This window comes from Podarcis bocagei, assembly GCF_964188305.1.
Source record: "Podarcis bocagei genome assembly, chromosome: 7".
Classification (NCBI taxonomy): domain Eukaryota; kingdom Metazoa; phylum Chordata; class Lepidosauria; order Squamata; family Lacertidae; genus Podarcis; species Podarcis bocagei.
In genome coordinates this window covers 92,983,437-93,010,491 of record NC_138132.1, presented here as the reverse complement: position 1 = coordinate 93,010,491, position 27,055 = coordinate 92,983,437, and the positions used below count along the sequence as shown (strand labels likewise).

The 27,055-nt window shown below is 57.7% G+C and overlaps 1 protein-coding gene across 3 annotated transcripts in view; it reads right to left on the bottom strand.

The window, feature by feature from the left end:
• Positions 1–26,500, bottom strand: part of LOC308590752 (maestro heat-like repeat family member 5) — a 45,763-nt gene extending 19,263 nt beyond the window's left edge. The window contains exons 1-19 of one of the 3 annotated variants that reach the window (XR_014009897.1): positions 26,146–26,500; positions 25,837–25,999; positions 24,895–25,036; positions 24,698–24,816; positions 24,435–24,584; positions 23,908–24,050; positions 23,640–23,754; positions 23,392–23,528; positions 23,083–23,202; positions 22,835–22,949; positions 22,431–22,565; positions 22,099–22,263; positions 21,771–21,929; positions 21,559–21,663; positions 21,336–21,441; positions 20,811–20,873; positions 20,382–20,564; positions 20,128–20,292; positions 14,424–14,532 (exon numbers count right to left, since the gene is read on the bottom strand). Coding sequence is in view for 1 of the 3 variants with exons in the window: in XM_081200955.1 (XP_081057081.1) it covers positions 20,291–20,292; positions 20,382–20,564; positions 20,811–20,873; positions 21,336–21,441; positions 21,559–21,663; positions 21,771–21,929; positions 22,099–22,263; positions 22,431–22,565; positions 22,835–22,949; positions 23,083–23,202; positions 23,392–23,528; positions 23,640–23,754; positions 23,908–24,050; positions 24,435–24,584; positions 24,698–24,816; positions 24,895–25,036; positions 25,837–25,908 (2,031 nt within the window). In the remaining 2 variants the exon portion in view is untranslated. Of the gene's footprint in view, positions 1–14,219; positions 14,533–19,921; positions 20,293–20,381; positions 20,565–20,810; positions 20,874–21,335; positions 21,442–21,558; positions 21,664–21,770; positions 21,930–22,098; positions 22,264–22,430; positions 22,566–22,834; positions 22,950–23,082; positions 23,203–23,391; positions 23,529–23,639; positions 23,755–23,907; positions 24,051–24,434; positions 24,585–24,697; positions 24,817–24,894; positions 25,037–25,836; positions 26,000–26,145 lie in introns of those variants that run through there. The other 2 variants (XR_014009898.1, XM_081200955.1) reach the window with 2 other exon arrangements.
• Between the last annotated feature and the right edge of the window lie 555 nt (positions 26,501–27,055).

The window sequence follows — 27,055 nt, the reverse complement described above, 5'->3', positions numbered from 1 at the left end:
CGCGGCCATGCGGAGCGGGACGCGAAGTCCCGCCCCGCTCCGGATGGCGGTGCAGAGCTGCCTGCAGTCCCGGGATCAGCGCAGCTCTGCGCGGCCACCGGAAGCCAGGGGCGAAGCCCCGCCCCGCTCCCGATGGCCGCGCACAGCTGCCTGCAGTCCTGGGATCAACGCAGCTCTGCACGGCCATCGGAAGCGGGACTCGAAGTCCCGCCCCTCTCTGGATGGCGACGCAGAGCTGCCTGCAGTCCCGGGATCAGCGCAGCTCTGCGCGGCCATCGGGAGCGGGGCGCTAAGTCCCGCCCCGCTCTGGATGGCCGTGCAGAGCTGCCTGCAGTCCCGGGATCAGTGCAGCTCTGCGAGACCACCGGGAGCCGGGGGCGAAGCCCCGCCCCGCTCCGGATGGCCGCGCTGAGCTGCCTGCAGTCCTGGGATCGGCGCAGATCTGCGCGGCCACTGGGAGAAGGGGGCGAAACCCCGCCCCGCTCCCAATGGCCGCGCAGAACTGCCTGCAGTCCTGTGATCAGCGCAGATCTGCGCGACCACTGGGAGAAGGGGGCGAAGCCCCGCCCCGCTCCCAATGGCCGCGCAGAACTGCCTGCAGTCCTGGGATCAGGGCAGCTCTGCGCGGCCATCGGGAGCGGGGCGCTAAATCCCGCCCCGCTCTGGATGGCCGCGCAAAGCTACTTGTAGTCCTGGGATCAGCGCAGCTCTGCACGGCCATCGGGAGCGGGGCGCGAAGTCCCGCCCCGCTCCGGTTGGCGGCGCAGAGCTGCCTCCAGTCCGGGGATGAGCGCAGCTCCGCAAGGCCATCCGGAGCGACCGAGACTTAGCACCCCGCTCCAGATAGCGCCGCACAGCTGCCAGCAGTCCCGGGATCAGCGCAGCTCTGCGCGGCCACTGGGAGAAAGGGGCGAAGTCCCGCCCCGCTCCCGATGGCCGCGCAGAGCTGCCTGCACTCCTGGGATCAGCGCAGCTCTGCTCAACCATCGGGAGCGGGACACTAAGTCCCGCCCCGCTCTGGATGGCGGTGCAGAGCTGCGTGCAGTCCCGTGATCAGCGATGATCTGCGCGGCCACTGGGAGAAGGGGGCGAAGCCCCGTCCCGCTCCCAATGGCCGCGCAGAACTGCCTGCAGTCCTGGGATCAGCGCAGCTGTGCGCGGCCATGCGGAGCGGGACGCGAAGTCCCGCCCCGCTCCGGATGGCGGTGCAGAGCTGCCTGCAGTCCCGGGATCAGCGCAGCTCTGCGCGGCCACCGGAAGCCAGGGGCGAAGCCCCGCCCCGCTCCCGATGGCCGCGCACAGCTGCCTGCAGTCCTGGGATCAACGCAGCTCTGCACGGCCATCGGAAGCGGGACTCGAAGTCCCGCCCCTCTCTGGATGGCGACGCAGAGCTGCCTGCAGTCCCGGGATCAGCGCAGCTCTGCGCGGCCATCGGGAGCGGGGCGCTAAGTCCCGCCCCGCTCTGGATGGCCGTGCAGAGCTGCCTGCAGTCCCGGGATCAGTGCAGCTCTGCGAGACCACCGGGAGCCGGGGGCGAAGCCCCGCCCCGCTCCGGATGGCCGCGCTGAGCTGCCTGCAGTCCTGGGATCGGCGCAGATCTGCGCGGCCACTGGGAGAAGGGGGCGAAACCCCGCCCCGCTCCCAATGGCCGCGCAGAACTGCCTGCAGTCCTGTGATCAGCGCAGATCTGCGCGACCACTGGGAGAAGGGGGCGAAGCCCCGCCCCGCTCCCAATGGCCGCGCAGAACTGCCTGCAGTCCTGGGATCAGGGCAGCTCTGCGTGGCCATCGGAAGCCAGGGGCGAAGCCCCGCCCCGCTCCCGATGGCCGCGCACAGCTGCCTGCAGTCCTGCGATCAGCGCAACTCTGCACGGCCATCGGGAGCGGGACGCGAAGTCCCGCCCCGCTCTGGATGGCGACGCAGAGCTGCCTGCAGTCCCGGGATCAGCGCAGCTCTGCGCGGCCACCGGGAGCCGGGGGCGAAGCTCCGCCCCGCCCCTGATGGCCGTGCAGAGCTTCCTGCGGTCCCGGGATTAGCGCACCTCTGCGCTGCCTCTGGGAGCCGGGGGCAAACCCCCCCCCTGCTCCGGATTGCGGTGCAGAGCTGCCTGCGGTCCCGGGATCAGCGCAGCTCTGCACGGCCATCGTGAGCGGGTCGCTAAGTCCCGTCCCATTCCCGAGGGCGGCGCAGAGCTGCCTGCAGTCCCGGGATCAGCTAAGCTCTGTGCATCCATCGGGAGCCAGGAGTGAAGCCCAGTCCCGCTCCCGATGGCGGCGCAGAGCTGCCTGCGCTCCTGGGATCGGCAAAGCTCTGCTTGGCCATCCGGACCTGGGCCGGGCTTCGCCCCCAGCTCCCGGTGGCCGCGCAGAGCTGCACTGATTCCAGGACTGCAGGCAGCTCTGCACGGCCTTCCAGAGCGGGGCGGGGCTTCGCCCCGGCTCCCGGTGGCCGCGCAGAGCTGCGCTGATCCCGGGACTGCAAGCAGCTGTGCGCGGCCATCCGGAGCGGGGCGGGACTTAGTGTCCCGCTCCCGATGGTTGAGCAGAGCTGCGCTGATCCCAGGAGTGCAGGCAGCTCTGCGCGGCCATCGGGAGCGGGGCGGGACTTCACCCCTTTCTCCCAGTGGCCGCGCAGAGCTGCGCTGATCCCGGGACTGCTGGCAGCTCTGCAGCGCTATCTGGAGCGGGGTGCTAAGTCCCGGCCGCTCCGGATGGCCTTGCGGAGCTGCGCTCATCCCCGGACTGCAGGCAGCTCTGTGCCGCCATCGGGAGCGGGGCGGGGCTTCGCCCCCGGCTCCCGGTGGCCTCACAGAGCTGCGCTGTACCCGGGATCAGTGCAGCTCTGCGCGGCCATCGGGAGCGGGGCGCTAAATCCCGCCCCGCTCTGGATGGCCGCGCAAAGCTACTTGTAGTCCTGGGATCAGCGCAGCTCTGCACGGCCATCGGGAGCGGGGCGCGAAGTCCCGCCCCGCTCCGGTTGGCGGCGCAGAGCTGCCTGCAGTCCGGGGATGAGCGCAGCTCCGCAAGGCCATCCGGAGCGACCGAGACTTAGCACCCCGCTCCAGATAGCGCCGCACAGCTGCCAGCAGTCCCGGGATCAGCGCAGCTCTGCGCGGCCACTGGGAGAAAGGGGCGAAGTCCCGCCCCGCTCCCGATGGCCGCGCAGAGCTGCCTGCATTCCTGGGATCAGCGCAGCTCTGCTCAACCATCGGGAGCGGGACACTAAGTCCCGCCCCGCTCTGGATGGCGGTGCAGAGCTGCGTGCAGTCCCGTGATCAGCGATGATCTGCGCGGCCACTGGGAGAAGGGGGCGAAGCCCCGTCCCGCTCCCAATGGCCGCGCAGAACTGCCTGCAGTCCTGGGATCAGCGCAGCTGTGCGCGGCCATGCGGAGCGGGACGCGAAGTCCCGCCCCGCTCCGGATGGCGGTGCAGAGCTGCCTGCAGTCCCGGGATCAGCGCAGCTCTGCGCGGCCACCGGAAGCCAGGGGCGAAGCCCCGCCCCGCTCCCGATGGCCGCGCACAGCTGCCTGCAGTCCTGGGATCAACGCAGCTCTGCACGGCCATCGGAAGCGGGACTCGAAGTCCCGCCCCTCTCTGGATGGCGACGCAGAGCTGCCTGCAGTCCCGGGATCAGCGCAGCTCTGCGCGGCCATCGGGAGCGGGGCGCTAAGTCCCGCCCCGCTCTGGATGGCCGTGCAGAGCTGCCTGCAGTCCCGGGATCAGTGCAGCTCTGCGAGACCACCGGGAGCCGGGGGCGAAGCCCCGCCCCGCTCCGGATGGCCGCGCTGAGCTGCCTGCAGTCCTGGGATCAGCGCTGCTCTGAGGGGCCATCGGGAGCGGGGCGCGAAGTCCCGCCCCGCTCTGGATGGCGGCGCAGAGCTTCCTGCCGTCCCGGGATCAGCGCAGCTCTGCGAGACCACCGGGAGCCGGCGGCGTAGCCCCGCCCCGCTCCTGATGGCTGCGCAGAGCTGCCTGCAGTCCCGGGATCAGTGCAGCTCTGCGCGGCCACCGGGAGCCCCACCCCGCTCCGAAGTCCCACCCCGCTCTGGATGGCGTCGCAGAGCTGCCTACAGTCCCGGGATCAGCACAGCTCTGTGCGGCTATCGGGAGCGGGGTGCTAAGTCCCGCCCCACTCTGGATGGCGGCGCAGAGCTGCCTGCAGTCCCAGGATCAGTGCAGCTCTGCGCGGCCACTGGGAGCCGGGGGCGAAGCCCCGCCCCGCTCCGGATGGCCGCGCAGAGCTGCCTGCAGTGCTGGGATCAGCGCAGCTCTGCACGGCCACCAGGAGCCGGGGACAAAGCCCCGCCCCGTTTCCGATGGCCACGCAGAGCTGCCTGCAGTCCTGGGATCAGCGCAGCTCTGCGTGGCCATCGGGAGCGGGACGCGAAGTCCCGCCCCGCTCTGGATGGCGACGCAGAGCTGCCTACAGTCCCGGGATCAGTGCAGCTCTGCGCGGCCACCGGGAGCTGGGGGCGAAGCCCGGCCCAGGTCCGGATGGCGACGCAGAGCTGCCTGCAGTCCCGGGATCAGTGCAGCTCTGCGCGGCCACCGGGAGCTGGGGGCGAAGCCCGGCCCAGGTCCGGATGGCCGAGCAGAGCTTTGCCGATCCCAGGAGCGCAGGCAGCTCTGCGCCGCCATCGGGAGCGGGACTGGGCTTCACTCCTGGCTCCCGATGGATGCACAGAGCTTAGCTGATCCCGGGACTGCAGGCAGCTCTGCGCCGCCATCGGGAACGGGACGGGACTTAGCGCCCCGCTCACGATGGCCGTGCAGAGCTGCGTTGATCCCGGGACCGCAGGCAGCTCTGCACGGCCATCAGGGGCGGGGCGGCGCTTCGCCCCCGGCTCCCGGTGGCAGCGCACAGCTGTGCTGATCCCGGGACTGCAGGCAGCTCTGCGTCGCCATCCAGAGCGGGGCGGGACTTCGCGTCCCGCTCCCGATGGCCGTGCAGAGTTGCGCTGATCGCAGGACTGCAGGCAGGTGTGCGCGGCCATCGGGAGCGGGGCGGGGCTTCGCCCCTGGCTTCCGGTGGCCGCGCAGAGCTGCGCTGATCCCGGGACTGCAGGCAGCTCTGCACTGCCATCCGGAGCAGGGCAGGGCTTTGCCCCCCGGCTCCCAGTGGCAGCACAGAGCTGCACTGATCCTGGGGCGGCAGGCAGCTCTGCGCCGCCATCCAGAGTGGGGCGGGACTTCGCCCCTGGCTCCCGATGGCCGTGCAGAGCTGCGCTGATCCCAGGACTGGAGGCAGCTCTGCACTGCCATCCGGAGCAGGGCGGGGCTTTGCCCCCCGGCTCCCAGTGGCCGCGCAGAGCTGCACTGATCCTGGGGCTGCAGGCAGCTCTGCGCCGCCATCCAGAGTGGGGCGGGACTTAGCGCCCCGCTCCCGATAGCCGCACAGAGCTGTGCTGATCCCGGGATTGTAAGCAGCGCTGCGACGCCATCCGGAGCGGGGCGGGACTTAGCGCCACACTCCCGATGGCCACGCAGAGCTGCGCTGATCCCGGGATGCCGGCAGCTCTGCGCCGCCATCGGGAATGAGGCGGGGCCTCGCACCTGGCTCCCGTTGCCCGCGCAGAGCTGCGCTGATCCCGGGATGCCGGCAGCTCTGCACGGCCTTCCGGAGCGGTGGGGACTTAGCACCACTGTCCCGATGGCCACGCAGAACTGCGCTGATCCCGGGATGCCGGCAGCTCTGCGCCGCCATCTGCAGTGGGGTGGGACTTCGCGCCCCGCTCCCGATGGCCGCGCAGAGCTGCGCTGATCCCCGCCCCGCTCCGGATGGCGGTGCAGAGCTGCCTGCAGTCCCGGGATCAGCGCAGCTCTGCGCGGCCACCGGAAGCCAGGGGCGAAGCCCCACTCCGCTCCCGATGGCCGCGCACAGCTGCCTGCAGTCCTGGGATCAACGCAGCTCTGCACGGCCATCGGAAGCGGGAGGCGAAGTCCCGCCCCGCTCTGGATGGCGACGCAGAGCTGCCTGCAGTCCCGGGATCAGCGCAGCTCTGCGCGGCCATCGGGAGCGGGGCGCTAAGTCCCGCCCCGCTCTGGATGGCCGCGCAGAGCTGCCTGCAGTCCCGGGATCAGTGCAGCTCTGCGAGACCACTGGGAGCCGGGGGCGAAGCCCCGCCCCGCTCCGGATGGCCGCGCTGAGCTGCCTGCAGTCCTGGGATCAGCGCTGCTCTGAGGGGCCATCGGGAGCGGGGCGCGAAGTCCCGCCCCGCTCCGGATGGCGGTGCAGAGCTTCCTGCAGTCCCGGGATCAGCGCAGCTCTGCGAGACCACCGGGAGCCGGGGGCGAAGCCCCGCCCCGCTCCTGATTGCTGCGCAGAGCTGCCTGCAGTCCCGGGATCAGTGCAGCTCTGCGCGGCCACCGGGAGCCCCACCCCGCTCCGAAGTCCAACTCCGCTACGGATGGCGTCGCAGAGCTGCCTACAGTCCTGGGATCAGCACAGCTCTGTGCGGCTATCGGGAGCGGGGTGCTAAGTCCCGCCCCACTCTGGATGGCGGCGCAGAGCTGCCTGCAGTCCCAGGATCAGTGCAGCTCTGCGCGGCCACTGGGAGCCGGGGGCGAAGCCCCGCCCCGCTCCGGATGGCCGCGCAGAGCTGCCTGCAGTGCTGGGATCAGCGCAGCTCTGCGCAACCACCGATAGCCGGTGAGACGCCCCGCCCCTCTCCTGATGGCCGCGCAGAGCTGCCTGCAGTCCCGGGATCAGCGCAGCTCTGCACGGCCACCGGGAGCCGGGGACAAAGCCCCGCCCCGTTTCCGATGGCCACGCAGAGCTGCCTGCAGTCCTGGGATCAGCGCAGCTCTGCGTGGCCATCGGGAGCGGGACGCGAAGTCCCGCCCCACTCTGGATGGCGGCGCAGAGCTGCCTGCAGTTTCGGGATCAGCGCAGCTCTGCGCGGCCACCCGAAGCCAGGGGCGAAGCCCCGCCCCGCTCCCGATGGCCGCGCACAGCTGCCTGCAGTCCTGCGATCAGCGCAACTCTGCACGGCCATCGGGAGGGGGACGCGAAGTCCCGCCCCGCTCTGGATGGCGACGCAGAGCTGCCTGCAGTCCCGGGATCAGTGCAGCTCTGCGCGGCCACCGGGAGCTGGGGCGAAGCCCGGCCCAGGTCCGGATGGCCGAGCAGAGCTTTGCCGATCCCAGGAGCGCAGGCAGCTCTGCGCCGCCATCGGGAGCGGGACTGGGCTTCACTCCTGGCTCCCGATGGATGCACAGAGCTTAGCTGATCCCGGGACTGCAGGCAGCTCTGCGCCGCCATCGGGAACGGGACGGGACTTAGCGCCCCGCTCACGATGGCCGTGCAGAGCTGCTCTGATCCCGGGACCGCAGGCAGCTCTGCACGGCCATCAGGGGCGGGGCGGAGCTTCGCCCCCGGCTCCCGGTGGCCGCGCAGAGCTGCGCTGATCCCGGGACTGCAGGCAGCTCTGCGTCGCCATCCAGAGCGGGGCGGGACTTCGCATCCCGCTTCCGATGGCCGTGCAGAGTTGCGCTGATCGCAGGACTGGAGGCAGCTGTGCGCGGCCATCGGGAGCGGGGCGGGGCTTTGCCCCCCGGCTCCCAGTGGCCACGCAGAGCTGCACTGATCCTGGGGCTGCAGGCAGCTGTGCGCGGCCATCGGGAGCGGGGCGGGGCTTCGCCCCTGGCTCCCGATGGCCGTGCAGAGCTGCTCTGATCCCAGGACTGGAGGCAGCTCTGCACTGCCATCCGGAGCAGGGCGGGGCTTTGCCCCCCGGCTCCCAGTGGCCGCGCAGAGCTGCACTGATCCTGGGGCTGCAGGCAGCTCTGCGCCGCCATCCAGAGTGGGGCGGGACTTAGCGCCCCGCTCCCGATAGCCGCACAGAGCTGTGCTGATCCCGTGACTGTAGGCAGCGCTGCGACGCCATCCGGAGCGGGGCGGGACTTAGCGCCACACTCCCGATGGCCACGCAGAGCTGCGCTGATCCCGGGATGCCGGCAGCTCTGCGCCGCCATCAGGAATGAGGCGGGGCCTCGCCCCTGGCTCCCCTTGCCCGCGCAGAGCTGCGCTGATCCCGGGATGCCGGCAGCTCTGCGTGGCCTTCCGGAGCGGTGGGGACTTAGCACCACTGTCCCGATGGCCACGCAGAACTGCGCTGATCCCGGGATGCCGGCTGCTCTGAGCTGCCATCTGCAGTGGGCTGGGACTTCGCGCCCTGCTCCCGTTGGCCGCGCAGAGCTGCGCTGATCCCGGGACTGCTGGCAGCTCTGCGGCGCCATCTGGAGCGGGGCGCTAAGTCCCGCCCCGCTCCGGATGGCGGTGCAGAGCTGTCTGCAGTCCCGGGATCAGCGCAGCTCTGCGCGGCCACCGGAAGCCAGGGGCGAAGCCCCGCCCCGCTCCCGATGGCAGCGCACAGCTGCCTGCAGTCCTGGGATCAACGCAGCTCTGCACGGCCATCGGAAGCGGGACGCGAAGTCCCGCCCCTCTCTGGATGGCGACGCAGAGCTGCCTGCAGTCCCGGGATCAGCGCATCTCGGCGCGGCCATCGGGAGCGGGGCGCTAAGTCCCGCCCCGCTCTGGATGGCCGCGCAGAGCTGCCTGCAGTCCCGGGATCAGTGCAGCTCTGCGAGACCACCGGGAGCCGGGGGCGAAGCCCCGCCCCGCTCCCGATGGCCGCGCAGAGCTGCCTGCAGTCCTGGGATCAGTGCAGCTCTGCGCGGCCACCGGGAGTCCCACCCCGCTCCGGATGGCGAGGCAGAGCTGCCTACAGTCCCGGGATCAGCACAGCTCTGTGCCGCTATCGGGAGCGGGGTGCTAAGTCCCGCCCCACTCTGGATGGCGGCGCAGAGCTGCCTGCAGTCCCAGGATCAGTGCAGCTCTGCGCGGCCACTGGGAGCCGGGGGCGAAGCCCCGCCCCGCTCCGGATGGCCGCGCAGAGCTGCCTGCAGTGCTGGGATCAGCGCAGCTCTGCGCAACCACCGATAGCCGGTGAGACGCCCCGCCCCTCTCCTGATGGCCGCGCAGAGCTGCCTGTAGTCCCGGGATCAGCGCAGCTCTGCACGGCCACCGGGAGCCGGGGACAAAGCCCCGCCCCGTTTCCGATGGCCGCGCAGAGCTGCCTGCAGTCCCGGGATCAGTGCAGCTCTGCGAGACCACCGGGAGCCGGGGGCGAAGCCCCGCCCCGCTCCCGATGGCCGCGCAGAGCTGCCTGCAGTCCTGGGATCAGTGCAGCTCTGCGCGGCCACCGGGAGCCCCACCCCGCTCCGAAGTCCCACCCCGCTCCGGATGGCGAGGCAGAGCTGCCTACAGTCCCGGGATCAGCACAGCTCTGTGCCGCTATCGGGAGCGGGGTGCTAAGTCCCGCCCCACTCTGGATGGCGGCGCAGAGCTGCCTGCAGTCCCAGGATCAGTGCAGCTCTGCGCGGCCACTGGGAGCCGGGGGCGAAGCCCCGCCCCGCTCCGGATGGCCGCGCAGAGCTGCCTGCAGTGCTGGGATCAGCGCAGCTCTGCGCAACCACCGATAGCCGGTGAGACGCCCCGCCCCTCTCCTGATGGCCGCGCAGAGCTGCCTGCAGTCCCGGGATCAGCGCAGCTCTGCACGGCCACCGGGAGCCGGGGACAAAGCCCCGCCCCGTTTCCGATGGCCACGCAGAGCTGCCTGCAGTCCTGGGATCAGCGCAGCTCTGCGTGGCCATCGGGAGCGGGACGCGAAGTCCCGCCCCGCTCTGGATGGCGGCGCGGAGCTGCCTGCAGTCCCAGGATCAGCGCAGCTCTCCGCGGCCACCGGAAGCCAGGGGCGAAGCCCCGCCCCGCTCCCGATGGCCGCGCACAGCTGCCTGCAGTCCTGCGATCAGCGCAACTCTGCACGGCCATCGGGAGCGGGACGCGAAGTCCCGCCCCGCTCTGGATGGCGACGCAGAGCTGCCTGCAGTCCCAGGATCAGCGCAGCTCTGCGCGGCCACCGGGAGCCGGGGGCGAAGCTCCGCCCCGCCCCTGATGGCCGTGCAGAGCTGCCTGCGGTCCCGGGATCAGCGCAGCTCTGCACGGCCATCGTGAGCGGGGCGCTAAGTCCCGTCCCGTTCCCGATGGCGGCGCAGAGCTGCCTGCAGTCCCGGGATCAGCGCAGCTCTGCGCGGCCTCTGGGAGCCGGGGGCAAAGCCCCGCCCTGCTCCGGATGGCGGTGCAGAGCTGCCTGCAGTCCTGGGATCAGCGCAGCTCTGCATGACCATCGGGAGCGGGGCGCTAAGTCCCGTCCCGTTCCGGATGGCGGTGCAGAGCTGCCTGCAGTCCCGGGATCAGCTAAGCTCTGTGCATCCATCGGGAGACAGGAGTGAAGCCCCGTCCCGCTCCCGATGGCGGTGCAGAGCTGCCTGGGCTCCTGGGATCGGCACAGCTCTGCTCGGCCATCCGGACCTGGGCCGGGCTTCGCCCCCAGCTCCTGGTGGCCGCGCAGAGCTGCACTGATTCCGGGACTGCATGCAGCTCTGCGCGGCCTTCCAGAGCGGGGCGGGGCTTCGCCCGGCTCCCAGTGGCCGCGCAGAGCTGCGCTGATCCCGGGACTGCAGGCAGCTCTGCGCAGCCATCAGGAGCGGGGCGGGGCTTCGCCCCCGGCTCCCGATGGATGCACAGAGCTGCGCTGATCCCGGGACTGCAGGCAGCTCTGTGCCGCCATCGGGAGCGGGGCGGGGCTTCGCCCCGGCTCCCGGTGGCCTCGCAGAGCTGCCTGCAGTCCCGGGATCAGTGCAGCTCTGAGCGGCCATCGGGAGCGGGGCACTACGTCCCGCCCCGCTCTGGATGGCCGCGCAGAGCTACCTGCAATCCTGGGATCAGTGCAGCTCTGCGAGACCACCGGGAGCCGGGGGCGAAGCCCCGCCCCGCTCCGGATGGCCGCGCTGAGCTGCCTGCAGTCCCGGGATCAGCGCAGCTCTGCGCGGCCATCCGGAGCGGCCGGGACTTAGCGCCCCGCTCCGGATGGCCGCTCAGAGCTGCACTGATCCCGGGACCGCAGGCAGCTCTGCACGGCCATCAGGGGCGGAGCGGAACTTCGCCCCCGGCTCCCGGTGGCCGCGCAGAGCTGTGCTGATCCCGGGACTGCAGGCAGCTCTGCGTCGCCATCCGGAGCGGGGCACTAAGTCCCGGCCGCTCCGGATGGCCGTGCAGAGCTGCGCTGATCCCAGGACTGCAGGCAGCTCTGCGCGGCCTTCCGGAGTGGGGTGGAGCTTCGCCCCCGGCTCCCGGTGGCCGTGCAGAGCTGCACTGATCCCGGGACTGCAGGCAGCTCTGCGCGGCCTTCCGGAGTGGGGTGGAGCTTCGCCCCCGGCTCCCGGTGGCCGCGCAGAGCTGCACTGATCCCGGGACTGCAGGCAGCTCTGCGCAGCCATCAGGAGCGGGGCGGGGCTTCGCCCCAGGCTCCCGGTGGTCTCGCAGAGCTGCGCTGATCCCGGGACTGCAGGCAGCTCTGCGCCGCCTTCCGGAGCGGGGCGGGACTTCGCGCCCCGCTCCCGATGGCCCTGCAGAGCAGCGCTGATCCCAGGACTGCAGGCAGCTCGGCTCGGCCATCCGGAGCGGGGCGGGGTTTCGCCTATTGTCTTCTTAAAAGCCATGTTAAGGTCTCTATTGAATAGCCCTTCTCTTCCTATTAATTTATTTCATTGTCCAGCCTTATACATTTAATCCCTTCCTTATATCCAATACCTATTCGATTTTTCAATTGGAACGTTTCATAGTAAAATTCTAAGTTCGGTATTGCCCATCCCATCTCTTCTTGAGATGAATAATTTACTATGTCTGGGGTTCTAACTCTTTTACTTCCAAAAATCCAATTTTTAAATACCTTATTCCCTGTTTTGAACCATATTTTCCTAATGGGCAGTGTAATTACTTGAAATAAATAAATAAAAAATAAAAATAAAAAATAAAAATAAAAATAAAAATATTTTAACTGCTCTAACCCTACCTAGAATAGATAAATTCTTATTTTTCCATGATTTTATATCCTTCTTGATCTTTCTCCACGCTTCTTTGTAATTTACATCTGGAATCCTAGCACTATTTTCAATAAGATTTACCCCCAAGTATTCAATTTTTTCCCTATTGATATCCATCTTTGTCATTTTTGCAATTTCCTTCTTCTCCTCTTTATTTACATCCCCAAATAAAATTTCAGACTTCTCCAAATTTCCACCCAATCCCGACTCTTCTTTAAAGTTCTTCAGGATTATCATAAATTCTCTTACACCCTCTAAGGGGTTTGTAAATAATAATAGGATATCATCTGCATAAATCTTTAACTTAATTTCTTCCTTTCCTTTCTTATATCCTTTTATCCTTACTGAGTTTTGTATTCTGTCTGCCAAGTACTCCATACCTAATACAAATAGTAGTGGTGAAAGTGAACATCCTTGTTTAACTCCTCTTTGTATAGTGAATTGATCTGAAACCCCCTCATTCACTCTGACCACAGCCTTCCCTTCTCTATACAATTCCCGGATTGCTTCCACAAAGTTCTCTCCTAATCCTCCCTCCTGCATAATACTCCATAAGAACTTATGTCTAATCGTGTCGAAGGCCTTATACACATCCAATTTTAAAACCACCAATTTTCCTTTTACCCTGCTTGTTAATACATTTCACACATTTCTTATAGGATGGCCTATGTATCTTCCCTGAACAAATCCATATTGATCTTCCTTAATTATTTTAGGTAGTACCTTTTCCAGTCGCCTTGCCAAGATCTTTGTAAATATCTTATAGTCTTGATTTAATAGGCTAATTGGTCTGTATGAGCCCACCTCTGTAGGGTCCTGTCAGGGAACTGCCATCGGAGCAACAGGTGGTGGAGGGGCTCAGGGAGGAAGAAAGAGACTCAACAGCTGAAGCAGGAACCAGCAGGGGGAGGAGTGGATCTCTGAGGGAATGCGAGCAGGAGGGAGGGCTCAGAGACGCTTCCAGCGAGAACAGTGGGGAGGTATCTGAGGCTCCCATAGGGAGACCCACGCCTCGCCGGAAACTGTCACGCCGTGAGTCCAGGAGACGCGTTTCCGTTAAGGAGCTTCTTTGCTGGAAGCGCTTCCGCAGACAGCCACTGTCAGACTCTACGAGTGACTAGAGCAGACATGTTTGAGGAGCTCTGTCACACACAGAGGTTTGTGGAGCCGCACAAACTCTGAGGGAGCACGATTTTACGCACAAGCAGCTAATCATCCCATTACAGCAGTGGATGTCAGGGAACTGCCATCGGAGCAACAGGTGGTGGAGGGGCTCAGGGAGGAAGAAAGAGACTCAACAGCTGAAGCAGGAACCAGCAGGGGGAGGAGTGGATCTCTGAGGGAATGCGAGCAGGAGGGAGGGCTCAGAGACGCTTCCAGCGAGAACAGTGGGGAGGTATCTGAGGCTCCCATAGGGAGACCCACGCCTCGCCGGAAACTGTCACGCCGTGAGTCCAGGAGACGCGTTTCCGTTAAGGAGCTTCTTTGCTGGAAGCGCTTCCGCAGACAGCCACTGTCAGACTGCTGTAATGGGATGATTAGCTGCTTGTGCGTAAAATCGTGCTCCCTCAGAGTTTGTGCGGCTCCACAAACCTCTGTGTGTGACAGAGCTCCTCAAACATGTCTGCTCTAGATTTGACATTTCCCATCAACAAAGGGCATTGAGGCCTGAATGGAAGGAAGCTATTTGCATTATTAAAGAACCCACTAACCACAGACAGCCCCACGGATTCCTGGGAGCAGCAGGCTTCTGCCGCATCTGGATCCCAAATTTCAGCAACCTTGCCGGGCCCCTTTATGAAAGCACTAAGGGAAAAGAGAACATCATTTTGAGTGGCTCACTGAGCAGAGGGAGGCCTTCAATGAAATCCAAGCTCATGCAGACCCCAGCCCTAGGACTGCCAAACCCAAATAAGCCCTTTCAGTTGTATGTACATGAAGAAAGGGGGGTGGCAGCAAGAGTCCTGACCCAAAGGATGGGCAGCTGGAAGAGACCTGTGGCCTATTTGTCTGAACTATTGACTCAGTAGCTAAAGGTTTCCTACGAGCAGTAGACACCACGGCTCTATTAGTCAAGAAGGCATTCAAATTCACATTTGGACAGGAAATATATGTGAATGTGCCACCTGCGGTCTTAACTCTTATGGAATACAAAGAGAGATACTGGCTTTCCAATGATCGCATGGCTAAATATCAAGGACTCTTGTATGAAAACCCACAGGTGCACCTGCAAGTTGTAAATACCCTGAACCCTGCCACTCTATTGCCTCTCCCCGAGGCAGAGGACTATGAGCCCCATGACTGCCTCCAAGTAATGGATGAGGTGTACTCCAGTCGCCCTGACCGGAAAGATGAGCCTCTGAAGAACCCTGATGTGGAATATTTCATGGACGGGAGCAGCTTCATCTGGGAAGGGAAAAGGAAGACAGGATATGCAATAGTGACCCTAGAAGAAATAGTAGAGGTCAATCACTTACCTGTAGGGACCTCAGCACAGAAAGAGTTGTTGTTATCCTTGGTCTCCTTGAACCCATGGAGTTCCTTGATCGTGATGAAGTTGATGTTAACCCTGATGTGAATCTTGACCTTGAGGAGACCAATGACAAAAGAGAATGTTTCTGTAAAGCATGCTAAGCAGATGTTTCAAATATATGGCGAAAATGTCACCCTTTATTATGAAATCCTAGAAAGGTAGCTGACATGTCCCTCATCCCAGGACTAATCAGGGACCCTGACATTGTCTTGGCAGGCCTGCTGTATAATCAAAGTGGCCTTTTCGCGACACCTCCTTCTGAAATGAATGTTACCTCCTACTGATATTTCCGGTTCTCCAGAACCACCCAGGGCTTGTGCTTTTGTTGTTATGCCTCTGGATCATGGAACGCCAAATGGAAAGATTGGCCGCATGTCCAGCACCACCAACATAAAGGTTGGCTGGGAAATTACACACAGTGCACTGATAATAGATAGGTAGCCGTGTTGGTCTGCCATAGTCAAAATAAAAAAATTCCTTCCAGTAGCACCTTAAAGACCAACTAAGTTAGTTCTTGGTATGAGCTTTCGTGTGCATGCACACTTCTTCAGATACACTGAAACAGAAGTTGCCAGATCCTTCTATATAGTGAGAAGGTGGGGAGGGGTGTTACTCAGAAGGGTGGTGGGAATGGGAGGTAGGCAGATAGCTGAGAGAGCCTGTTGACGACTCTTAACGACTGTAATAGGTCTTACAGGAAAAGGCAAGGGGTGAGAGGGTGAGAAATGGTTTAGTCATGTATAGTGAGATAAGAATCCAATGTCTTTGTTCAGCCCAGGTCTTTCCATGGTTTTAAGTTTGGTAATGAGTTGTAATTCAGCAGCTTCTCTTTCCAGTCTATTTCTGAAATTCCTTTGTAGTAAAACAGCTACTTTGAGATCTTGTATAGAATGTCCTGGGAGATTGAAGTGTTCTCCTACTGGTTTCTCTGTTTTGTGATTCTTGATGTCAGATTTATGTCCGTTTATTCTTTGGCGTAAGGTTTGGCCTGTTTGTCCAATATAGAGAGCTGAAGGGCACTGTTGGCATTTGATGGCATACACAATGTTAGACGATGAGCAATTAAATAGTCCCGAGATGGTATGTGTGATGTTGTTGGGGCCAGTAATGGTGTTGTCCGGGTGTATGTGGCAGCAAAGTTGGCATCTGGGTTTATTGCAGGCTCTGGTGCCAGTGTCTGTGTTAAGTCTGGTTGTAGTATTATTGTGGGTTAGGAGTTGTTTAAGATTGGGTGGCTGTCTGTAGGCAATGAAAGGTCTTCCTCCCAGAGCTTGAGAAAGAGAACTGTCATTGTCCAGGAGAGGTTGTAGATCTCTGATGAGAAAGTCGAGGTTCTGTTGGTGTGTTGGTGAGGATCTGTTCTTGGATGTGTGGGGGTAGCTCCTTAACAATCTTGTTTAGTTCTTTCTTGTATTCTTGTGTGGGGTCTGAGTCCAATTTTGTGTAAAAGGCGGTATTGGAAAGTTGTCTGTGAGCCTCCTGAATGTAGTCAGTTTTGTCATCATGAACTTTCTATCTTCTACCTAAAATACACAAACCAGGAAATCCAGGACGCCCCATCATTTCAGGTATTGGCACTGTTACAGTGGGTGTCTCCGGTTATATGGACTCTGTTCTGAAACCATATGCCATCAATGCTCCCAGCTATGTACGTGACACCACAGATTTTCTGAGGAAAATACAATCTTTAAATAATCTTCCCAACAATACTATACTAGCTACTATGGATGTGGAATCTCTGTATACCAACATCCCACACAACGATGGTTTACAAGCTATAAGGAACACCATATCAGATAAAACCACAGCGGACCTTGCCACCAAACTCTGCCAATTTGTCCTTACCCACAACAACTTCAAATTCGGTGATGACCTGTTCCTTCAGATCAGCGGCACAGCAATGGGCACCCGCATGGCCCCACAGTATGCCAACATCTTCATGGCAGATTTAGAACAACGTTTCCTGAACTCCTACCCACTCAAACCTCTCTTGTACCTGCGATACATTGACGATATTTTTATCATCTGGACACATGGTCAACAGACCCTGGACACCTTTCACCAGAAATTTAATGATTTTCACCCCACAATCAACCTTACAATGAATCAATCTATGCAAGAAATACATTTTTTGGACACTACTATAAAAATACAGGATGGGCGCATAGACACCACCTTATACCGCAAACCAACTGACCGACAAACATATCTACATGCCTCTAGCTACCATCCCAAACATACCAAACAGTCCATTGTATATAGCCAGGCACTACGTTACAGCCGCATCTGTTCCAATTCTACAGACAGAGACTCTCACCTAAGAGATCTACAGCAAACCTTCTCAGAACTAAAATACCCAGCAGATGAAGTTAGACAACAGATCAACAGAGCCAGACTGATACCCAGAGAGAACTTGCTGCAAGACAGACCCAAAAAAGAAAATAACAGAACACCTCTAGTCATCACATACAGCTCCCAAGTTAAAACAGTACAACGCATCATCAGAGATCTACAACCTCTCCTGGACAATGACAGTTCTCTTTCTCAAGCTCTGGGAGGAAGACCTTTCATTGCCTACAGACAGCCACCCAATCTTAAACAACTCCTAACCCACAATAATACTACAACCAGACTTAACACTGACACTGGCACCAGAGCCTGCAATAAACCCAGATGCCAACTTTGCTGCCACATACACCCGGACAACACCATTACTGGCCCCAACAACATCACACATACCATCTCGGGACTATTTAATTGCTCATCGTCTAACATTGTGTATGCCATCAAATGCCAACAGTGCCCTTCAGCTCTCTATATTGGACAAACAGGCCAAACCTTACGCCAAAGAATAAACGGACATAAATCTGACATCAAGAATCACAGAACAGAGAAACCAGTAGGAGAACACTTCAATCTCCCAGGACATTCTATACAAGATCTCAAAGTAGCTGTTTTACTACAAAGGAATTTCAGAAATAGACTGGAAAGAGAAGCTGCTGAATTACAACTCATTACCAAACTTAAAACCATGGAAAGACCTGGGCTGAACAAAGACATTGGATTCTTATCTCACTATACATGACTAAACCATTTCTCACCCTCTCACCCCTTGCCTTTTCCTGTAAGACCTATTACAGTCGTTAAGAGTCGTCAACAGGCTCTCTCAGCTATCTGCCTACCTCCCGTTCCCACCACCCTTCTGAGTAACACCCCTCCCCACCTTCTCACTATATAGAAGGATCTGGCAACTTCTGTTTCAGTGTATCTGAAGAAGTGTGCATGCACACGAAAGCTCATACCAAGAACTAACTTAGTTGGTCTTTAAGGTGCTACTGGAAGGAATTTTTTTATTTTGATTATAGTGCACTGATAAGTTTTGGTTGTGGGGTTCCTTCAATGCCTCTTACCAAAGCAACACCACATCCTCAGATCTGTATCCATACTTTCCCCAATATACAGTCAACTTCACTGGACAGAGATCCATCTGTTGGTTCTTGTATAATGGACTAGCCACTAATTACCATCCTGGTAATTATCAGTGTGTGGGAATAGGTGCCTTTACTTTCCCTGTGACTGTGGAGGCTTTTCCTCCTCTACCCTCTCTTAGAAACAGAAAGAGGAGAGAAGTCCAAGGGGAACAGTGCAGTGATGAGATTTTCCTGGACCGGTCTGTGGTGCTGTCGGTGGAGGCTTTGTTAGCATCCTCGTCATCGGCATACATCCGGGAGTTGTGGCTGAACAAAATCGTGAAGCACTATTTGCCCTAACATGCAGGTTGGAGAAAACCATCAATGTCACTACACATATCCTCCGACAGTTGCAGTCCGAGATTGAGGATTTGAACCAGATAGCAGCAGCTAATAGACTTGCTCTTGACTATCTCCTTGCCAAATCAGGAGGTTTTTGTAAAATATCCCGGAAGGCAACTGCAGAGTGAAGTTTCATGACCTCAACAACACTATTGAGAACGAGTTGCCAAAATTACAGGCCCTTATAAATGATAACCAACCCAGTCAGAATCCTTGGGAATGGATGTGGTCTTGGGTCCCAGGAGTAGGATGGTTACATAGCCTTTTGACCGCCATTGCGGTAGGAGGATTAGTCTTCCTAATACTTCTTTGCATCACCCCTTGCTGCATATCTCTAGTCAGAGGAATGGTGGCCCAAAGCATTAAGAATCTCACTGAAACCCACATCATGGCCATATACCGAGCCCTGCCCCCCCTCCGGCAGAAGAAGAGCATGAGTATGCTTGACTAATTCGTGAAATGCCCCCTGAAGAGATCCCCTTGAGAGACACAGTTGTCTATACCGGGGTTCAACATGAGAGTCAAGCTGGAGAAACAACTGTAACTTGTTTCTAAGCTTGAAAGGGGGGAATGTGGCAAGGCCACCTGGAAGAGTTTTACCTTTACGTTTTATGTATAACCATAAATACTGATAATAATGCTTAAATTGTTAAGGCTAGAAGTGCCTAAAATCTTAAGAATCAAGATTATATGCTTGCAACATACGCTTCTGGTTTCTTGTTGAATGATTTTTTAAAAAAAATCTTAATGATTTCTTCATGAACTTTGTTCCAAAAGCTTTTTATCTCCTTAAACCCCACCATATATGGTACATTGTTCCTATCTCGGTGTTACATCTCCAGCACACATTGGTTTTTTGCTTATAGATTTTTGCCGATTCCTCGGGGCGGGGGTTAGGTACCACCGGTAGATCATTTTTCATTAGATTCTCCCTTATTGTATAACATGCTGTGAACTTGATGTCAAATTTCCACAGCTAACATTATGTTGTGGCCAAAATCCTGCGCCCACTTTATCATAACATCCTTTAGCATCTCATCCTTGAGTTCCCATTCCAAAAGTAGATCATACATCCTAGATAGGGTCTTTTTATTAATTTGTACTAATTCCTTTTGTAAGAATGACTTCTTTTCTCCAAAACCAATTTTCTTATCCTGATTAAATATATGCACTATTAGGTGTTAGTGAATCCAGCCGTTACAATACTGTTTAATTTCTTCATACAATTTGATTTTTAATTGGCCCTGTTCTACCTTTATTAATTGTTGCTAAGTTGCCCAATTTGTGTCCATGTTTGTCTTTTTTACCGTTATCATCTCCGCTGGGGATGCCCACCAGGGTATTTGGGGCTCTAAGAGTCTGTGGTACTTATCCCAGACCTTGTATAATGAAATTCTGACTATATGATTTAAAAAGTCCTTATGCACTGCCACTTTGTTGTATGTTAGGTAGGCGTGCCATCCAAACCTCGTATTCCAACCTTCTAAATCTAATATATCAGCCTTCTTCAAGAAGGTGGGGTTGTTTTAAATGGTTGTTAAATGTGTTATGTTGATTTAGATTTTGTATTTGTGGGCTGGAGTGTTGTTTCAGGGCTCTTGTATTGTTTATTAGTGTGCATACATTGATCTTGTGGCTATTTTTAGTATGTTTTTATTATTTTAATTTATATTATGTTCTGATATTTTTATTATGAATTTTGTGCAGTGAGTATTCTTATTATTTATTTTGTGCTTCGTATACTTGGTGTTGTGAACCACCCTGAGATTCAAAATCAATAAAATCAACAATCAAATAAACATCAAAAAGAAACACAACAACAAAAAGGTTTCCTACCGCTGCGTACGGAGAGTCGTGAGGGCAGCACCACTCCTCTTGGTCAATCCTGATGGTGTTGATGTTCTTGGCGCTGGTCCAGACTGGATCCCGCGGAGAGCAGAACATGGTATCTCTGCAGCACAACTCTGGTGTCCACGTTGCCTTGGCGCTACTCCAGATGTTCTGTCAGGAGGAGAAAGGGGCTCGTTGAGAAACGTCCCATCCAAACAGCCCATCAGATGTCCCACTAGCCCCCCAGATGCCTCACTCACATGGCATGCAGCTCAGGAAGTCCTGTGGGTAAGGTTCCCTGTGAACACAGTGGAGCAGCCTCCTCAAACAGCGCTGGACCCTGCCTTTCTTCCGATGTCTATAGGCCCGCTGCATGATCTTCAGGCAGCTCCTCCCTGTCCGCCTGAGCCCTTCTTCCTTGTGCTGCTGCATCTCTTCCAGCCCTGAGTGGAAAGGGAGAAAGGTTGAGCAAGGTGGAGATACACAGGAAAAGAGCCATCCATCAACAATATGAAAACAGCCTTCAGGTGTGTTTGTGTGTGAGAGACAGCAGTGAAGTCACATTCCAATTCTCTTTGCATGTGCATCTTGTGACACCTCTGTTTGAACATACATCTGAGAATTTGCCTTCCCCTGAAGACCTTTCTCAGCAGAAGCACCCCTCCCTGCCCTCCGTACGTCTCACTCACATGTTCCATAGGATGCCATGTCTTGATCGTGGATGAAACTGGCATCCCGGAAAGCCAGATGACCTAGAGAGGGGGGGGGGGCAAGAAAAGGGACGTCATCTCGGTGCAAAGCAAGCAGAGACAGAGGCAGCTCGGCAGGAGGACAGGTATGCTCTGCTGCGTCTAGAGGCCTCCACGCTCACGGAGCACTCAGAGCAAGAACTTCCTGACAGTAAGAGCTGTTTGACAGTGGAATTTGCTGCCAAGGAGTGTGGTGGAGTCTCCTACTTTGGAGGTCTTTAAGCAGAGGCTTGACAACCATATGTCAGGAGTGCTCTGATGGTGTTTCCTGCTTGGCAGGGGGTTGGACTCGATGGCCCTTGTGGTTTATTCCAACTCTATGATTCTATGATTCTATGATTCTAAGATCTGGGCACAGATGGAGGCCTACCTAGCAGGTGGCCTGGGGACATGTCCATCCTCCCTGCCATTGTTATCAAGACGTTTCTGTCCATCCCTACCAGGGAATAACGTTGCTTGACTTACCCAGAAGCAGAGCTGTCACCCTGGAGACTGCTGGCAGCCTGTTGGCAGACGGCTTCGTGCAAGATAAGGCAGCACTCCGAAGGACGTCCTTGCTGAAGGTCTTGCTCTGTGGGCAAAGACAAAGGAGAAGTGGCATCAGAGAGGCTTGAGAGCGCAGCAGAAGAGCCTTGCACTCCCAGAGACATGCCTGGGCAAAGCTGCCAATGAAGCAGAGGGAACTTACCAGATGCTTGGCAGCCTGGTGGAGAGCAAAGTGGAGGCTAGATTTTTTGGAACGAGCCCACCACTTGACTTCTGGGGCTAGATGGGAAAGAGCCCCCCTTGCGGCCTGCAACACAAGAAGAGAAGAGGGTTACAAATTGCAGTACATAGTCTCGGAAGCTCCTGAGAACAATCCCTCCCTCCTACTGCATAAGTCCACCTCTTTGGCCTCACCTTGGCCACTTCGTCCTTGTCTTCGAGGTGAATGAGGACCACAACCAGTTGGTGAATGGCTTCCTCTTCTGTTGTTGTTATGGGAAGTCTTTGGTCTCTCACCCAGCCCCGAAGCAGCCCCAGATGTTCGATGGCTGATGCCCGGACGGAGTCTTCCTCCTATAGGCAGAAAATATCAGAGGTTGTGTTTCTCATCAGATCACTTTCCAGAGGAACACCCTCCTGAAGCCAGAACATCTCCGCTGCATGCCAGTCTAAACCCCACCCTTCCTCTTCCAAAGCATTCCTCCACCACCGGGTGTGATGTCATGTTTCCCCTCATACTCACATGGGCAGCCAGGCCGCAGTAGGTTTCTGCCAGCATATTCAGGTCTTCCTCTCCCAGCTCCCTGGAATGGTAGGCTTGGTCTACCAGCTCTATCAACTCTGGGAGGACATCGGCTTTTGCATCAGGGAGGGATTCCAGCAGCAAGAGCCGCAGAAGCGAAGGGTCCTAAACAAAAGAGAGAATCTTTTCAAAGGTCTGAAATGCCTCACGCCTTTTAGCACAGGCCCTTCAGTATTGTGCCAGCAAAAGAGTGCTGGGCCATGATTAGAATCGAGATCTGCACCCCCCTCCCTCCCTCCCTCCCTCCCTCCCTCCCTCTGAGCATCACTTGCCATGTCAGAGTCCAGAAGCAGGGATATCCCTCTGATGCTGAGCTTCCGGACTTGCAGGTGTTTGTGTTCCAGCCAGCTGAGGAGCCGCTCCAGTGTATCTTTACAGGGATAGACCTCCAGACGCCAGCTGAGCAGCTAAAGAGGCCCAAAGAGGAAGAAACCCTTCAGTGATGAGAGGCTGAGGCAGGTTCTCCTTTTACCCACCATTTGCAATTCTGCACAGAGCAAACCCACTGAAGTGAATGGACCAAAGTTTGCCATGTACATCAAATCCAATGGGTCTACTCTGAGGAGCACTAAAACAGGCAACAGTCCTTAGGCTCAAAGTAGCCCAACACTCGGCAGAAACCAAGCCAGGGCCTCCTTGCTGCACACATTTCCTCCTGCACCTCAGTCCCCCTCACCTCGATGTAGATAGCTGCCGCGACTTGTGGCATCCCAGCAAAATCCCGGTCCTTGAGAGCAGCGATGATATTTTCCACCATGGGAGGGATCCACCAGCTTCGCTTTCCGACAGCTCTGAAGTGGAGAAGCAGATCTTGGTAAGGAAGGGAAAGACACCGCAGGAAGCAAACAGGGGCACAGTCCGATCCCGTGCCTTCAGCTCCGTTTGCCAGACCACTGGGGAAGGTCACCGCGTTCTTCCTCTTACCTCACCATGGCAGACAACCCCTGGCTGAAAGTCTCCCGGCAGAAAAGTTGGTCAACGATGGCCGCCTCCACTTGCTCTCCAGTGGTGCCAAGAAGGAGGTGCAGAACTTCCTTAGCCCCTCTGGAACCAAAGCAAGACCAGTTTAACCAGGAGGGTCATTGGCACACACTCAAATTCTTTCCCCATCCTTCCTCCCTAGCAGCCACCTGAAGGAGAGCCTCCCTTGGAAAACCAAGCTGGAATGAACCCCCCCCCCCCGAGGCTGAAGGGGTAAGGACTCCATTGGTCTCTTTGGAACACACTACTCACCCGAGGAATTCCTGGTCGTAATGGAAGTTGACAACCATCCCCAGGAGAGCGATCAGCAGCTGTGGGAAATTCTGGTGCACAGCTACCTTGTAGTCCTCCATCCTGAGGATGGTGTGCAACAGGCTGGTGAGATGTTGCTGGAAGAGAGAGGGGTGCAAGTCACTTTCTCTGCTTTTCTGCAGAATACAGGAACCCCTCGATATTACCCTGGGAAGAAGGAAGCCAGAAAGCAGGTGGTTGGTCCTTACCACTTTGGTGGCAGATTCCGCCAAGGGGCTTTGGTAAATGTGCTTGGCCATGAGATGGATCAGTTGTTCTGGATTGGCCGATGCTAAAACCTCCTTCCAAACTCTCTCGCAGTCTCTGTGAATGCAAAAACAAAAGCAATGGTCAGATTCAAGTCTTCTGCTTGCTGCCATGCTCCAGAGAGAGGAAATGGCAGCAAGGGCTTTCTGAGCAAGCCCTGCAGCTTGCCAACCTTCCCCTTAGCCCAGTACAACCTGGAGGGCTCCATACCTGAAGGGAAACTGGAGGAGATATTGCACCACGTTCGCCAGGTGCTGGTGTGACAGGATGGACAAAGCGAAGACGGCCATGTCTCTGCCTCGCACTGTAGGCCCCTGGCTGATCTTATAGAAGGCCTCCAGCAGCACCTCCACCTGTCAGAGAAAAGGAGAGAGTTGCTTGGAGAGTACAAGGAAGCGGGGCTGTCTGCAGGCGGATCCCTCCATCCCTCATTGAAAGAGGGACCCTTGACCTGTGCCACCACAGCCTCTTCCTTCCAAGGTACCACTCAGGGTCCTGGGGAGTATTGGACCCAGGCAGCTCCAGGGCACCAGTTCCCCTCTCCATTCTGCTCCCAGAAGGAGGAGGATTCCCCATCCCTGAACCCATGTTTCTCAGGACCCTTGGCTGAGGTTCTTGTCCTGACGTTGCCAGGCCCCTCTCAACTAACATGTGTCCTGGCCACCCAATGGCAGGAGGTTGCCTCCCCTACACCAAGCAGAGAATCTTCTTCTCGCCTACCTTTGCAGACGCCTTACCTTCACTTTTCTGCCGCCAAACTGCTTGATGAATTCCTGCAGTAAGTGGGAGATATCCAGTGGGTTGAAGCTGCTCTCGACAACCAGGTCTCTGGCCAGGAAGCACATGGCCTCCAAGAGCTGCTCCGCAGGGAGAAAGGCGCCAAAGACCTGAAGCGAGAGAGGAAGGTCAGAGATGCCCACAGGGCAGGGCTGGGGAGCAGAAAGCCCAGGTGCTGCCTCTGCAGAACCCAGAACATGTGGCTTGAGAGACAGCGACTTACCGTGGCAAGAGTGTGACAATTATTCACGAACGATTCAGGAACCGGTCCTCCGGTGGATTTGAGGGCCTTCTGAGCTCTGATGATGAGACTTTGGTCCCCCAAAGTTCGTACCAGTGTCTCTGCAAAGGAAAGCCAAAGGGTTAGTTCGGGTCTTGCTCACCCCCACCCCATGCTGGGATGCATTCTTCCAGTCTTACCTTCGTTGCGCCGCAGGATGGGCAGAAGATGGCAGAGAGCCTCTGCTGCCCTCTGCCTGCACTCCGGGTCTTCATCCAGTGCACAAAGGCAGGTAATGGCCACCAGTTGGCCAAGGGAGGATGCAGGAAGCACTTCCGATGGCTGAGAAGAAAGCCAGAGAAGGGACTGATAAGAGAAGCAACCCATCACCATTTTCCCTATAACATTTTTATTAAATCTTCCAAACATTCCAAAACATTTAGCATCCTCTAGAGAAAAAAAATGATTTCTTTTTGACTTCCCACCCCTCTTTTCCTAATGTTTGCTTTTCTTCTTCTTTTCTCAGCCGTCTTACTCACTATGGCCCAGCTCTGTTCTCCAAATTGAGTATGTGCTGGGATGCCTGATTGTCAGGGTGGGCCTAGAAGCAGCAGCCTGAAGGCCTTGACAGCCCTGCATGGTTGCAATGCTTCCCTTCAGTAAAGCCACTTCCAAGCTGCAGAGGAGGTGGGGTTGCGGGCTTCATGCCCTCCCCCCACGTACTCGGGGGCTGGCTTGCAGCCCCCGCAAGAGCAAGGAATCCTCGGGCGTGTCATCTCCCTTGCCAGCCAATCGGCTGGCCCGGGAGGCGTGGCCCGCGCTATTTAGGGCCGGCGCCTGAGGATTTCCCTCTTTCTGCCGGTGCCCTAGCTGCTCCAGTTTCCCCACCCTCCCACCCTTTAGGTTTGGCTCTTTGACATTGCTATGGACCTCGGTTGGTCGCCGTCAAGGGGCCTGGCAGGAATTTTTTCCACCTGGCAAATTGGCACCAGCCATTTGGCTTTTTGCCTACCTCATAGTAAATCGTCACAACTTCCTCAGCATTGGCGGTTAGGCCAATTGTAAGGGTATTGTTATGCAAAATACTGGTGTCCTGTGTCTTTATTTCCATGGGGGAGGCGGGAACTCGCCACGCAACTCACATATTCCTGGATCTTCTGCAGGAGGGCGGAAAGATCTTGGAGCGCCATCCTTCGGATCTTCTCATTCTTCATCCCTGTGACCACATCCGCAAGTCTGTCCTTCAGCTGGTCCTCGTTGTCGCTTTCAGGAGGAAGATCAGCCAGAGAAGCTGTGGTTGGGATGCTGAGGGGAGACAGGAGCAGCACTTTTGTCAAAAGGGTTTATTGCCTCCCATCCTTCAAAGACCCCAAGCACCACCACCATAGAAATGGACCGGGTTTTTTTTTAAAGCAATTGCTTATGGGGGAGGGGAATTAGCACAGGATTACCTGGGAGGATGATCCTCCCAATCTTCCAGGCTGACATCCAATACTTGATATTCCTCAAAATCAACTCCCTGTCCATGAGAAAAGAGAAACAGGAACGTCAGAATGTGAAGAATGGATCAGACCCATTCATGTTTTTGTGTTCATCAGGAAAGCACAGACGAGGTAGGTTGGGAAACAAACTGAAAATCTCTGGCCTCCATTTCCTTAGAGACCTTATTCATCCTTCTATTCATTTAAGCCTTCGGTTAAGAGTTTGGGTGTAATCCTTGACACCTCCCTTTCCACATAGGCGCAGGTTACAACAGCCAAGGCAACATTTTCCCACCTTCGCCTCATCAAGCAGTTGGTCCCTTACCTTTCCTGGCCCAACCTGGCCGCAGTGATCCATGCGATGGTCACCTCCAGGCTTGACTACTGTAATTTGCTCTACGTGGGGCTGCTCTTGAAGCTGTCCCAGAAACTCCAGCGGGTGCAGAATGCTGCAGCGAGGCTCCTCACGGGGTCTCTGCCATGGGAGCATATTCACCCAGTGCTTTTCCAGCTGCACTGGCTCTCGGTGGAGTACAGGGTCAGATTTAAGGTGCTGGTTTTGACCTTTTAAAGCCCTTCACAGCCTAGGACCCTCGTACCTACGGGACCGCCTCTCCTGGTATGCCCCACAGAGGACCTTAAGGTCCATATATAGCAACACCCTAGAGGTCCCGGGGCCTAAGGAAGTTAGATTAGCCTCAACCAGAGCCAGGGCCTTTTCAACACTGGCCCCGGCCTGGTGGAACGCTCTGTCTCATGAGACCAGGGCCCTGCAGGATCTGATTTCTTTCCGCAGGGCCTGTAAGACAGAATTGTTCCACCTGACCTTTGGCTTAGAATCAGTTTGATTCCCTCCCCCTCTTTCTATTTCCTTTTCCCT